Source organism: Musa acuminata, chromosome BXJ3-7, assembly GCF_036884655.1.
Source record: "Musa acuminata AAA Group cultivar baxijiao chromosome BXJ3-7, Cavendish_Baxijiao_AAA, whole genome shotgun sequence".
Classification (NCBI taxonomy): Eukaryota; Viridiplantae; Streptophyta; class Magnoliopsida; order Zingiberales; family Musaceae; genus Musa; species Musa acuminata.
In genome coordinates, this window is record NC_088355.1 from 11,606,613 (window position 1) to 11,622,006 (window position 15,394).

General features: G+C 30.9%; 3 protein-coding genes across 3 annotated transcripts; 1 reads left to right on the top strand and 2 right to left on the bottom strand.

Annotated features, from left to right (window-relative positions):
- Nucleotides 1–192: 192 nt before the first annotated feature.
- On the bottom strand, nt 193–723 carry LOC135643812 (uncharacterized). Its single transcript, XM_065161178.1, has one exon. The coding sequence runs from the start codon at nt 721–723 to the stop codon at nt 193–195; it is 531 nt and encodes a 176-aa protein (XP_065017250.1).
- Nucleotides 724–5,944: 5,221 nt separating this feature from the next.
- LOC135642172 (histone H4) lies at nt 5,945–6,633 on the bottom strand. Its single transcript, XM_065158091.1, has one exon. The coding sequence runs from the start codon at nt 6,497–6,499 to the stop codon at nt 6,188–6,190; it is 312 nt and encodes a 103-aa protein (XP_065014163.1). The 5' UTR covers nt 6,500–6,633; the 3' UTR covers nt 5,945–6,187.
- Nucleotides 6,634–11,517: 4,884 nt separating this feature from the next.
- Nucleotides 11,518–14,382, top strand: LOC135643813 (protein NETWORKED 2D-like). The gene is made up of 2 exons (XM_065161179.1): nt 11,518–14,261; nt 14,355–14,382. The coding sequence occupies exons 1-2, from the start codon at nt 11,518–11,520 to the stop codon at nt 14,380–14,382; spliced, it is 2,772 nt and encodes a 923-aa protein (XP_065017251.1).
- Nucleotides 14,383–15,394: the final 1,012 nt, after the last annotated feature.

Sequence of the window (15,394 nt, forward strand, 5' to 3'; positions counted from 1 at the left end):
ATACAGTTGTAGCTGCTGAGATATCAAGGTGGATGTAAAGAGACACACAGACAGAATACACGGTAAGATAGATAATTCAGCAACGTATCTTTCCATATACAAGAAATATAATTGAGCGAGCCAAATAGCTGAGATGGTTGGTGGGAAGAGACCGCATCATGAGACTGGTTTTTGATCCAAGCGTAGCCACCTTCAATCCACCACCTCGACGCTGCCGGTGCATAACAGGAGGCGACGGAAGATGGAGTACTTCCCGGTACCTGCGGAACCCTCCGCCGCCTCCCCCTTTCTCTCCGTAGTCACGCTCTTCGGAGCACTGAAATCAGAACTTTTAACGCAGCTGCTACCGCCATCGCTGCTCTGACAGCAGATGGGCAGGACCGCAGCCGTCTGCTTGACAATCATCAGGCACCGCCTCGTCTTCTCCGGGACCGTCTCCTTCTTGGTGAAGGTGTAGCTTCTCAGGTACAGCTGCCGGCATGAATAGCTATCGACCACGCTGGGACATGAACTCTGCTTCCTCCCCTCTTTGAGGTCGGCGCAGCAGTTGAGGCTGTGGAGGTCGCCTCTCGCTGCTCTTTTTCTGGCGGCCATCGACTTCAGGAACTCGACGTCGGAATCGGGCCACTTGTAGAGGAGCTGGTAGCTCGCCCTCACCGGCTCACGCGCATCGACGCAGCACAGCGAAGACTTGCACCCGGAGCTCATGACTTCCTTCTCCATCCTTGCACTTCCGAAACCCATATATATATATATATATATATATATATATATATATACACACACTAATGTATCTTACGAAGTCATATAAAAGGAGAAAGTCCGCATATTGATATCCCGCTGTCAAAATGCAATATGCACAAGAGTTCAAGTTCTCCTGTAAGAATCGTTGGACTTTATATAAACAAAGTTAAATAAGGTTTATACAAACAATAGTTATCAACATCAGAAGCAAGTTAAATTCCAACAAAATTGTGGCATAAACTACTGAAATCAAACTCACAATTGTTTCCAGCAAGCCGGTTCTCCCTGTGCCATGAACAGAGTTCTCGTCCACGAATAGTAAGTCACCGCTTTGATTGGATTAAGAATGATTCTTGATTTCAGCTCAACTTTGTTAGCATGAACTCCGAAATGAAACTATAGTTTTATCCTTCACAAATTAAATATTTTTAACTTATATTCTTAATTATAAAATTAATTAATATAATTTATTTTAATTAATTATTTTGATCAAATTTGATCATGACTATATTGTTTGAATAGATTTAGATTTGATCAATCACGTTTTTATCGAATTTAAAAAATTAAAATTTGATCATTTTTTTTATTTTGATCAATTTTAATTTTGATTGATCTAATTAGGTTGATATTTAGCCCAAGTTTAGGCTTGTCCAATTAAATATGATTGACTAATCTTATTTAAGGGTTCCATATGAAATTAAAAATATATAAATCATGACTTTTTATAATTTTCTCATATGATATATTGATAAAATTTTATATGTGATAATTAAAAATCTAATTATTGTTCTTTGATATTTATTTTGATTATTGACATGCATATGTTTAAAAGTATAAAATGATATTTATTTTTTATATAAAGACATGATTTATGTTTCATCATGATTATAATTATCATATGAGTTTTTTATATTAATTAATATATAATAATAATTTATTTTTATTCAACTATTTTATTATAAATTAGACTAAAGATATTTGATAAATATTATTTGTAACTTATATCCCTAAGTCTTATTTGATTAGTAGTTGCGAATGATAGGCCTACGAGATAATATTGTTTTGAATATCTTTGTAATTTAAGGTAGGTTGTATACCCTATGATAATACTATTATACAATAATAATATCAGTATTATGAATAATTTTATGTAAATACTAAATATATCAATATTTCACCTAAAGTTAAAATAGAGATGATATCAATAGTTCAATATTTATTAAAAAAATTAAAGTATTAATATTATATTATGTTATTACAATGACAATTTCTTCATTACATTCTTATGAATATATTTATATTTTTAAATTAAATTATTATAAATGGCTTGAGTATATATAATTTATATTAATTGTGTTAGACCACTAATTGAAAGGATCATAGATATAACTACTGAAAGCTTCGTGGAACAAAAAAATAAGATAAATGATAGAAAAAGATCTAAGAGACTTAGTTTTATGATAATTGCTAATAATATTTAGACTTCACTATAGTCTACAACTATTGCATTGAAATATTTAAAAATAAAATTAAATTTATTAATAAGATATTGACTAACATACTAATAAAAGAATTAACTAAAATTTAGTATGACAATGTTTGAGGAATTCAAAATTATACCGTCAATATGATTTACAAAGTTGTAAGATCAAAAACATTAGGTCTAATTATAGTTGAGTCATTTTTCATATAATTTATTCTTAATTCTATTTCTTTACTCATTTAAAATTAATTATAATAAAATTAAAGATAATTGAAACTTAAATAAGCCGGCTAGCATATGTGTTTAAAAAGAAATAAGACTAAAGTAGAAAATATTCATAATATTTCGAATAGTACTCAAGAAATAAGTAATAATAAAAGTTTGAAGCATCATTTATCAAACAAATTAACTAAGTTTATAAATACTATATAAACTTATAAAAAAAATATTCATAGTAAAGTATTATTTTTTTGAAAAAATAATATGAAAAAGGATCGTAAGCTTTTGGTTCGAAAGGAAAAAAATATAAGTCTAAACTCAAACATTATAAAAATCTTTTTCTAATACTTATTGGATTGATTTTGATGCCTTAACTTAAATTATTAATAATAAAAAATTATTTTAATATAAGAACTAAAAGAGTATGAAGTATTTATCATTGTATAAAATTAATTATCTTAAAGTAAAAAATAATAATAATTAGTACTTATTACCTATACTATTCATTTGATGAATCTTGAGGATACATATTATATTCGTATAATTCTAAAAATTTAAATTTTTTATCTGAAATTATAATGATATTCTTTTTTTTGGTAGAGGTAAACTCATTATGATTCAATAAAAATTATTTTTTAATATTATGTAATGGTTTATATAGAATTAATGTGAATTTTAAGTTTGCAATGATCCTATAATAAAATATTAGAATAAAAATATAATTTAAAAACTTCTTAGATTATATATATTTATATCTATGAGTCACTCTATATTCCTTGTTTATATAGAGAAAGACATAGTTTATAAACTTCTTGAGATTATATATATTTACATCTTTCAGTCACTTTATATTTCCTATTTTAACGAAAAAAAATATTTTATCATCTTTGTAGATAATATATTAAGATATTATATATATATATATATATATATATATATATATATATATATATATATATATATAATTCATGTAAGTTTGACACCCTTAGATATACATAATTAAACTCGAGAGATAATTAGATAAAAATATTAAAATTTTCAAATATGAAAAGGGTAGTAAATTTTTTTGGCAACATGATTAGCCTAATCATAATTTTAGTTCTTTTATAAGATTCCTAAAAACACAAAGTATTTGTATTCAATATGTCTTATTAGATGTATTATAGTAGAATGAGGTTACTGAAATGTAAAATCATACTCTTACAAACATAATTACGAGTGTTATGAGTTATTTTTCTGTACTTAAATCAATGTGAGAAGAAATTCTAAGAATAATTATATATATCTTGAACGAGGTTTTTAGTAAGTCAATTTAGTTAACTTTTTTTATTTATATATGAATAGAAAACTCAATTTAAGATATGTACATATTTAGGATTATCCTATAAAGATAATAATCTTCTAATCATACAAAAAGAATTAGATTTAAGGATTATTTTTTTATTTATCTAAAAAACTTAAATAGATATAGATTTTATTATTCTAAATATAGTACATGAATAGTTGAATATGATAAAATAAGATTCATTAAAAATTAAAAAATCAATAATAGTATATCTTAAAATATTAATCTTGATATTAAGAAGATACAGGTTTATACTTCTTTATCATTTTATATTTAAAAATTATTATCATAATCAATAATTTTGAGAATATCTGAAAAGAAAAAGAGACATTTAAATTTTGATTATATGTCGTATATTTTATAAAAATTAAATTATGATATATGAATCAAAAGACTATCATTATTTTTACAAGTTATAAAAAGTAATGATTCTAAAAATTAACATAATATAATAAAAAAGTTAAAATCAATAGACCAAAATAGTTTTAGAGAACTCGTCAAATTACTTAATATTACTAAAAGAATAATATTGAATGATATAAAAGTCAAACTTATAATTAAATATTTTATTCATAAAGAATGTATTGATTATAATGAGACATTTTCTCTAGTTTTATAAATAAACTCATTTAGAATCGACATGACATTAATAACTCATTATAATTTTAAGTTATATTAGATGGATGTAAAAAATTTATATAGATTAACTTAAACAATTCACTAAAAAAAATAAATTTTGGTATATAAATTTTAAAAAATTATTTATGACTATAAACAAGTTTCTAGATAATGTATGTAAAGTTTCATAATACTAGTATTTTTTTAGATTTAAAAAATAATAATTAATGTTTATATCTAGAAGTGAGTGTAAGCAAATTTATTATATTGATCTATATACTGATAATATTTTACTTGTAAATATTATTATTGATTTATTATACTAAATTAAAATTTTCTCATCAAGAACTTTAAAATAATTGATATAAATAAGATAACTTATGTTATTGGTATTAAGATATTTAAAATAAAATCTTAAATATTACTAAGACAATCTTAGAAAGAAAATATTAACTAGATCTTGAAGAAATTTAATACACAATATTATTCAACAAATGACAAAAGTAAAAAAATAATTAAAATAAATATTTTTAAAAATGACTAAAAAATCAAATAAAAGAAATTTTTTTTTTTTTGTATTCTCAATTCAAAGTCTATTATATGCTTAAGTATAGAAAAATTAAAGATTATATGCTCGTAAATTAAATTAGCTTAAAATAATAATATTTTTATATATTAATGTTATAAATTATCTCGATAATAAAAAAATCTATTTTACGTTCTACATTTATATTAATTAAAGAAATAATTTTAAAAAGAATTATAAAAAATAAAAACTAATTTTGTAACATTCTTTGAAACTACTAACCAAGCTTTATAACTATCAAATTTTACTTTGAAACTTAAACTTAATATAGTGAAACTCAATTATTAAATCATTAAAAATACTTTGTAACATATTATAATAATTTTTTTAAGAATGGTAAATACTTTAATAATTTTTTATATTATGATTAAAATACTTAATAGTTAGAGAAAAAATTAAAAATAATTAATGTTAATTAAAAACTTAAATTTTAGTATACTGATTATTCATCTATTCATTAAGGCCTTACAACTTAAAATATAAAAAAATTCTTATAATTACATAATTAAAATTATTTATTTTTATTATCTTATTCATATATATATATATATATATATATAATGTTTGAATTTATATAACAAAATTATCTTGGTGCATACTTATTTTATTAGATTTATTACTAATTTTATAAAATTCATATACACATGTAAATTTTTTTAAAAATTTTAAAACTAAATTTATATAAAATTATTTTTGAATAAAATTTTAGTTTATTTATTTTAATTTTAAATTTCTTTTTTATTAGCAACTAATGAGTCAAATAAAAAATATTAAATTATATAACCTTATTTGATTAAAAAATAAGATATAATGTAGATCTTATTAAATTCTGATTATAATTATTAGATAATAAAAAATTTAATTATAATATAGTTGTTCAGAAGATAATCTATTCTCATGATAAGGGTCTTATATAAATTAAAAAGGAAAAAAAAGAGCCCAATTATCATTGAAGATCAACATTTGCAGCTTTCAAATCCAACAATAATACATCTATAAATCAGCAAAAATTACTGACGCCAAACTAGAATTATAGATAGAAACCCCACATTAACCCAAATCAAACATATTGCAAACGTTAAAAGCCTGAACTTAGTAGTTTCTGAGCTACAGGTGGTTTGAGTTGCTGCTCTCTTTTTCTATTAATTTCTTTTCCGTTTTAGCAGCAGCATTTATAAGGGAATATAAAACCCTAACCACCGAAGCCATAGAGGGTGCGGCCCTGCCTTTTGAGGGCGTAGACGACGTCCATGGCTGTGACAGTCTTCCGACGCGCGTGCTCGGTGTAGGTGACGGCGTCACGGATGACGTTCTCGAGGAAGATCTTGAGGACGCCACGGGTCTCCTCGTAGATGAGACCACTAATGCGCTTGACACCACCCCTCCTCGCCAGCCGCCGGATCGCCGGCTTGGTGATGCCCTGGATGTTGTCTCGCAGCACCTTGCGGTGGCGCTTCGCCCCGCCCTTCCCCAGTCCCTTCCCTCCCTTCCCTCGGCCCGACATCGCCTCCTCGCTCTCAAAAATCTAGAACTCGATCACCAAGAACGATTCTAAGATCAGAACAAACAGGGATCGAGCGAAGTCTTCCAAAAGCCCAGGGAAGAGTTGATGGAGCGATTGGGTAATCGAAAACCGGAGATGATTTGGGCCTGCTTACAGGTGGTTTGGGTGGCCATTTATAGTGCGTTCGTAAACCGTTGCGGGGATCCACAGGCCATATCCACCGTACACTTCAAAATTGTGGACGGCCTGATTGGGTTGAAGTTAGTGAACGGGGATCCGTAACGTGGCTGATTATTCCCCTAGCATTTTGCGCGCTCTTTTTTTTCCCGCCAACCAAATTTAAATCCGTAATATCCTATCAATCGGACGATATGTGTCCCAGTAATAAATATTCCTCTAAAATTTATATTTCTCATGCATACCCCTTTTATATTTAAATATTTTATATATCATCAAATAAACTCGATTTTGCTATTGATATTCATATTTATCATTGTATTTTCAAATATTGAAATTTTACGAAAATATTCTTTCTCTTCAATTATTTTTTTGTCTTATTTCTTTTGATATTTTGAAGAAGGTATCAACGCCAATTTGAGTTTCAATATTGGTTAAATCAATCGAGTTATAATATTTTCAGTAATATCAAAAAATACTATAACATAGTATAATATAAAATTTATAAAAAAAATATTATATTTATATTTGTTTTATATTATGTTATAGCATTTTCAATAATACTAAGAAAGTACTATAACGTAGTATAAAAAATATTGTAACATAAAATTGATGGGCACAAATGAGTTATTTCCAAAATGTCAAGGACAGAAATGTAAAAAGAACCCTCCTTCATAGGAGGAGGGACTTAGCTACGTTTTGCCGGCTATTCTCCTTCCTTTTCCTTCTTTAACCGGCGAAGACAGCGAGGCCGTGGGAGGATGGAAGGTAACCACGCCTTCTCCTCTGGGGTACTAATCCCCTCCTTCCTCCTCTTGATTCGGACTCACAGCTCGTCTTCTCAATCCCTCCTCTCTCCCCCTTTTATCCCTCACAGCCATCGGAGCACTCCATCTCCCTCCTCTCCAGGCCCCCCACAACCTCGTCCATTTCTCTCAGAAGAGAGGGGCGAGGGGATTAGGGAGCCGGGCGTCGGGCAGAGATGTTGCAGAGAGCCGCGAACAACGCGTACTCGTGGTGGTGGGCCAGCCACATCCGGACCAAGCAGTCGAAATGGCTCGACAGCAACCTCCAAGGCCAGTCTCTTGATCCTCCTCTACCTCTCACTACGTCGTCTTTTCTTCGTGATGTCATTGTGTCAACATTGGTGCTTATATTTTTTAGGGTTGTATCAAATAAACGTTTTAACTCGTTCTTCGATTGCACGATCAGAGTGTACTCACAGATTGGGTGAAACGACACTGTCTCCAGAGATGAATAGAGAAAGAAAAGAAAACAGGGAATTTGTCTGCTGTCATTTGATCAAGGCACTAGTTTTTTATCGTATTAGAAGAAATTCCCAATCTTGAGAGCAAGAAGAAAGAAAAGAAAAGATGCAACAGAGAATTGTCTGAATTGGGGATCGAAGGAGAGAAGCATAAGGTTGTTTCGTGTCATTAGCTACGAATTAAGTTGATTCATAACCATGTGTAAATATGTGATAGTAACACAATCATCTTGTTTAAATTAGGAATCAGTCCTAAGATATATTGATTTTAGCAGGGTTTTGAATACCGGTTCGTATCGGCGTACCAAGCTCTGCTTGGTATAGTACGTACTAGTATATATCGTCGGTACGCTAGGGCGTACCAATGGTACATCCTAAAATCTTAAAAATATCTTCACCTACCATGCCAGTGCGTACCGATTGGTACACCTCGATACCGGTCAAAACACTGGTATTGCCCGGTAGAGGATGGTCCACGTACTGGTATCCTCTCGAACCGGTATGTACCGCTCATACCGGGCGGTACACATTGAAATTAAGAACCCTGGATTTTAGTGAGTTGTTGAAGTAAAAAAAAAATGAAGGACAGAGTTTAACGGAGCATGAGAGCTATGAATTGTCTTTTAGGTTCATGTCGTGAGTAATAACTTGAGATTAAGGGACAACATTAATAAGACCATTTATAATATTTTCCCTTAAGTCTCAAGTTAAAGGAAAGCAGGAATTAATTCTTAACATAGATAGTAGTAAACCTTAAGGAACCATACATGATGGACTTTAAGGCAAAGCACCCCGGTTGTTTGTCAAATGATATTCTTTGTATTGCTAAATCAAGTAAACCATATGTCTTTATCAAATTTATGCCATTTGTAGATTTCCTTATGTGTGATTGAAAAAAATTTAGATCACTGACAACCAACATAAAATTACATCAGATGTTTTGAATGTCATTAGTGCTTATGCCCCTCAAGTTGGATTGGATGATTAAATCAAAAAAGAATTTTGGGAAAGCTTAGATGATATCATTCAAGGAAAGCTTATAATTGAAAAATTTTGAATGATCATATAGGGAAAACATATGATAAATATAAAGAGATACATGAGGGCTTTGGTTATGGGGATAAAAATGAAGATGATAGTATGATTTTGGATTTTGTAACTTTGTATAATTTTATAATTATAAATATTCACTTGAAAAAGAGTGATTAATATTTAATTACTTATAGGAGTGGCCACAACTATAGTCAAATAGACCATTTTCTCACTAGAAAGGTAGATAAAGTTATTTGTAAGAATTGTAAAGTTATATCCGGTGAAAGTTTGACGAATCAATATAGGTTGATGGTATTCGATATTTACTATAGAAAATGGAAGAAAAATATGATAAAAAAATTTACTAGGACTAGATGGTGAAATTTTAAAGATGATAATATAAACACTTTTAAGAATAAGATGAAATGGGAGGCGACTTGAAACTTAATTGAGGATAATATTAATATTATTTGGACTACAATAACTAATAAGATTAGGAGCTTAAGCAGAAAGATTCTTAGCGAAACTAAAAGTAGAGGCGTAATCTTAAAAGAGAGTTGGTGGTGATACGAAGAAGTTCAAAAAATAATTTTTACTTAACGATTATATTATAAAGATTGGCATAATTATAAAAATAAGAAAAATTTAAAAGATATAAAAAATCTAAAAAAGGCTGAAAAATGATTAGTATATCAAGATATATAGCTTATAATAATTTTTATAATAAATTAGGTACTAAAGATGGTGAAAAAGATTTAGCACTAAAGATGTATTAAAGATGAAGATCAAAGATTTAGTACTAAAGATTTAGATGTATTAAAGATGAAGATCAAAGATTACTTGTTAATAATAATTGAGATTAAGAAAGGATGATAAAATTATTTTTTATAAATTATTTAATAAATATTTCACATAAGACTTAAATTTAATGTTAAATAATAGTGGTATATTTAATAATTATAGATTTATTAGTAAAATTAGAGCTAATAAAATAAAAGACGTATTGAAAAAATAAAATAAGCTAAGAGTGTAGAACCTGATTATATCCTTATTAAGGTCTAATAAAGTTTAGGGGGCAAGAGAGTAGCTTAATTAGCTAGTTTATTTAATAAAATCATGAGATTAGGAAGGATGTCTGATGAATGGAGAAAGAGTTTTTTAATATCAATTTATAAAAATAAGGGTGACATATAAAATTATTCAAATTATGGAGGAATAAAAATCATGAGCTGTATTATGAAATTTTAGAAAAGAGTCATTAAAATTTTCATAAGGCTTGAAATAAATATCTTTGAAAATTAATTTGATTTTATGCTTGAAAGATCAACCATAAAAGTTATTTATTTATTAAGATAATTAATAAAAAAGTATAGGGGGGAAAAGAAAGATTTGTATATAGTTTTTATTGACTTAGAGAAAGCCTATGATAAGGTTCCTATAGATTTCTTATTGGTATACTTTAGAAAAGAAAGATATATCTACTAATTATATTGATGTTATTAAAGATATGTATGATAAGTAACCACTATTAGCATAGGATTATACTGAAAATTCGCATTAAGTCTCAATCTTTTCACATTAATAATGGATAAACTTACTAGTCACTTACATAATAGATCTCCCAGGTGTATCTTATTTATTGATGATATTTTATTAGTTGATGAGAGCCTAAGTAAAATTAATTATAAACTTCAGTTATGGAGGTAAGTCTCAGAAACTAAAACTTTTAGATTAAGCAGGACTAAAATTGAATATATAAATATAATTATAATAATTTTAGAAATAGACAAGAGAATATAGTTAAATTAGATCGGCAAGAAGTTCCTTTCAATAAAAGCCTTAGGTATATAGAATCAATTATTCAACAAAATAGAGAAATCAATGAAGATATTATTGATAAAGTTAAAATAGGATGATTAAAATGGAGAGGGGTATCAAGAGTCTTGTGTGATCATCGAATATCTTTGAGATTAAAAATATATATATAAGATAGTTATGAGACCAATAATGCTTTATGGATCTGAGTGTTAGGCAATTAAGAAAAAATATATACAAAAAGTTTGCATTGTTGAGATGAAAATATTAAGATGGATACCTAGAGTTACTTGGAAAGATAGGAAAAGAAACACATTTATTCATGAACAATTAGGTATCATTTCGATAGAGAATAAGATGAAAGAAAATAGTATGAACATATGTTGAGGAAATATCTAGATGCGGTAGTCAGAATAGGTAAGATAATTAATGCTAGTGGTATGAGGAGAGTTAGAGGAAGACCTATAAAGAGGTAAGACTTATTTTTTAATATAATACTAATTGATTTGATAGTAATTTGATATTAATTCTTTTTTAATTATAAAATTGTAAAATATCTTAATTATGTGATTCAGAATCCTCTAGGACGTTCTAAACTTATACTGTAGAACATTTCCATTACAAACAGTGTGATTGTTCATGCAGGTTTCTAGTGAGAAAAATGTGTGCAATACATCATTGTGTTGCATGGTTTACTTACAAATAATATTTACCTTTAATTACAGAGATGGAGGATGTAGTGAAACGAATGCTCAAGCTCATTGATACAGATGCTGACTCCTTTGCCAAGAGGGCAGAGTTGTACTTCAAAAGGAGACCAGAGTTGATAAACTTTGTGGAAGATGCCTACAGGGCTTACAGAGCATTGGCTGAAAGATATGACCACATATCAGGAGAACTACACAAGGCCAACCACACCATAGCAACTGCTTTTCCTGAACAAGTTCAGTATGCCATGCTAGAGGAGGAGGAGGATAGTTTGCCTAAAGCAATTACCCCGATTGATCCTAGTAAAATTAACAAGCCAACAGTGGAGGGATTGATGAACAAAAGAAGAGAAAATGAATCGTCTATAAGGAGGAAACAGAAGAAGGGTAATGCACCTCAGTTCAATAACGAACAGGCTCAAGAAGAGATAAATAAGCTCCAGAAAGGAATACTGGTTCTGCAGACTGAGAAAGAATTCATCAAGAGCTCATATGAGAGTGGGATAGTCAAGTATTGGGAGATTGAAAAGCAAATAGTGGAGATGCAAGAAAAAGCTTGTGGCTTGCAAGATGAGTTTAGTACTAGTGCAGTCATTGGGGACAACGAGGCACACGCCTTGATGACAGAGACGGCTCTTAAATCTTGTGAGGATGCCATAGTTAACTTGCAGGAACAACGAAAGAAATCATTGGAACAAGCAAAAGTAGAGTCTGAAAGAATTAAGATCGCTGGCAAAAAGTTGAAAATTTTCAAAGGTGAGAATTGTCAATCAGAAATGGTAAATGCAGACATGTTTGGTGAAAACACACAGATGGGCTTCACTGCTGAAAAAATGGAGGGAGATGAGTATGCTCTAAACAAGGCAAGGCTTGAGTTACAGTCCATATGTGAGAAAATTAGGACTCATTTTGAAATGAATACTGAAAGTTCTGTATCTGAAATGGCGGAAAAGATTAATGAGCTTGTAAATAAAGTAATTACGTTGGAACTCACTGTTTCATCACAGGCAGTACAAATAAATCAATTGACTTCAGAAAACAATGAACTCGATGAATGTCTTCTGAAATTGGAAGAGGAGAAAAATGTTCTGATCAATGACTCAAATGCATTGTCTAAAAGACTGAAGGAAGCTGAAGAGGAGTTAAGCAGAGTTCAGGCAATTGAGAAAATTGTCCAAGACGAAGAAATAGTTTTCCATGAAAACTTGGCTGCAGCATGTTGCAGCATCAAAGGTTTTTCAGATAAGCTGCAGTCTCATGAGCATCCAGAAGATGATTGTATAGTAGAGAAAGAAGTTTCAAAATCTAGCACTGAACCACAGAGAGAGTGTCAGGATAAAAAGGAAAATGAAATCCATGAGATGAAGAAAGGTTTGGAAGAAGAGATTCATACAACTCAGGAACTTGGTCATTTCCTAAAAGATCTTTCCCAGACTGAGGCAGATTCTGGACTCAAGAGTGCTTCAGGAAGGAATGAGGACTTGATACAAAGAAATGAACTGGCGAAGAAAGTTTCATCACAAGCAGATCTTAGCATTCGTCTAAATAACAATGAACAAATTTTGCCCGACGGAGAAGAGCAAACTCTTAAGTTTCAGCAAATAATTTTAAGTGGTTTAGAAGGTAGAGAAAAGATTCTACTAGCTGAGTACACGTCACTCTTGCAAAATTACAAAGAGACAAAGAGAAGGCTCTCTGAAGAAGTACTGAACAAAAATCAGTATCTTCAAAGGACGATGGCTTTGACAGGGGAACTGAAGAATGCCATTGCAATCAAAGATGAGGAGATACGACTGTTGAGACAATGGCTGGCCTCTCTAAAAATGAGTTCTAGTGTCACGCTAGGTGCACCTTCTGTTGAAGGCTTTTGGCATGGTCAACACAAGGTTGAAGGCATATCCAACTCTCCAATGGTCACGCAGAATCCTACTCGAGATCCTGAGATGTCCAAAGATCTAAATGCATCCGCTACCAAACAAGATTCGTGTGTTGAGTATACAGAAATAACAAGTCCCCTTGCACAAGGCACTAATGCAAATTGTATCGATGAGCCAACGAGCATTTCACCCATCGGAGAAAAATTTAGAAGAGATATTGATGCTTTGCTTGATGGAAATTTAGAATTCTGGCTAAGGTTTAGCACATCATTCCATTTCATACAAAACTTCAGAGCAAAGTTCAAAGACCTACAAGCTGATATCAGTAAGCCGAAGGACCACAAGACACTGGAGGGCAATGGTGGTGCTGCTAGTGATCGACCTGGGAAACCTGAACCAGCACTTTTAACCACAAGACTGAGAGAATTGAAAACTGAACTACAGGTATGGTTGGAACAATCCACACTATTAAGAGCAGAGCTGCATGGTAGGATCTCATCTCTTTGCTACATGCAAGAGAAGATCTCTGGTGCCGTCAACACAGAATTAGAACCTGGAGAAGTGCTGCTCACTCCTTGTCAAGCTGCAGGGTTTCACGGTGAGGTGATGAACATGAAACAGGAGAACAATAAAGCCGCTAGTGAACTGCAGATGGGAATCGATTACATCAGGAGGCTTCAACTAGAAATCGAGCAGCAGCTGTCCGAACTATGTGAGCCATTTGTACCAAAAAGCAGCCCAACCGATCACTTGGAAAATTCTCCAAAGAGGACCAATGTGCCATTGCGGGTCTTCCTTTTTGGTGCCAAGCCTAAGAAACCATCTTTATTTGCACGCATCCAACCTATGTTTCAGAGACAAAACAGCAAGCTTCGGGCTGGGCATCGGTAAGTCAATGATGGGTACTTCAAAAGTTTTGAGTAACTACAAAATATTAGACTAGTTTTCATTGTATAAATTTGTGGAATTACTTTGAACAGGTCAAAACGGTTTTCTCAGCCTGAGTAGTAGCTCCAACAAAGCAACTTCAATCCCATCATGATGTGGAAGGCCTTCTTTTCTTATTTTTCTCTCCTCTTTTTATATGGATTCCTTCAATTTGTCTCGATTTTATATTGACCCATCTGTGTGCTTTGTCTCATCTTTGTATCCATTCTTTTATTTTAATTTTTTACACTGGCGAAAGTTGTGTGGGATTGAATTCTATAACCGTGTAATCAAGATGCTATTCATTCTTTGAAAAGAAAAAACCCCACCTGCATTTATTGTTCAAAGCCTGGATTTTTCTCCCCTTTTCCTTCCAGGAGAAGTCAGAAGCTATTCTTTTCTTTCCATGTTGTTATTGTCCATGCGGGGACCAAAAATCCTCATGTTGAAATGCTCTGTAATGTCATAATATTATTCATAGTAGCATTCACTATTGTATTTCCCAGTTGCAATTGGAATTGATGCATATCAATCAGTCTTGGTTCGAAGATTCTGAAAAGATGGCATTAAAGAGATAGTAAAGAAACATGCATACGTTAATAATCTAGTCTTCATGTGCAGTTATGCACGAGAGCTGTAGGTGCAATCGGATGCAATGCATATGTGTATCTGTTCTTTATTTTCCTTTTACAAAGATTGCGTGAAGTGATCAAGTTTGTGTGTTTATGCATCACAACATAACTCTTTTGCAACAGTAACATTTAATCATGTGATTAAGTTTTAAGATCTTCCGATATATCTTTCTTCCAAATATTATTGGATTAGAGGCCGTCCCAACAATTTTTGCATTTTTTTTGGAGTTAATGCAAGTCCGCATCATTTTACCATCGGTCCCTTTTGATATATATTCTCTGCGTCGATCAGACGCCGAGTTCACAGAAACACTGAATTGGAAGATCTTGATGGGCACACAAAGATACCAAAAGATAAAAGCGTGTGGATCGCAAAGGAAGAAAAGAAAGAAGTTTCTGTCGAGCTAAAATATATGATTCATAATAAAAATTAAAATAAAATTTGTTGTAAAATGTGACAC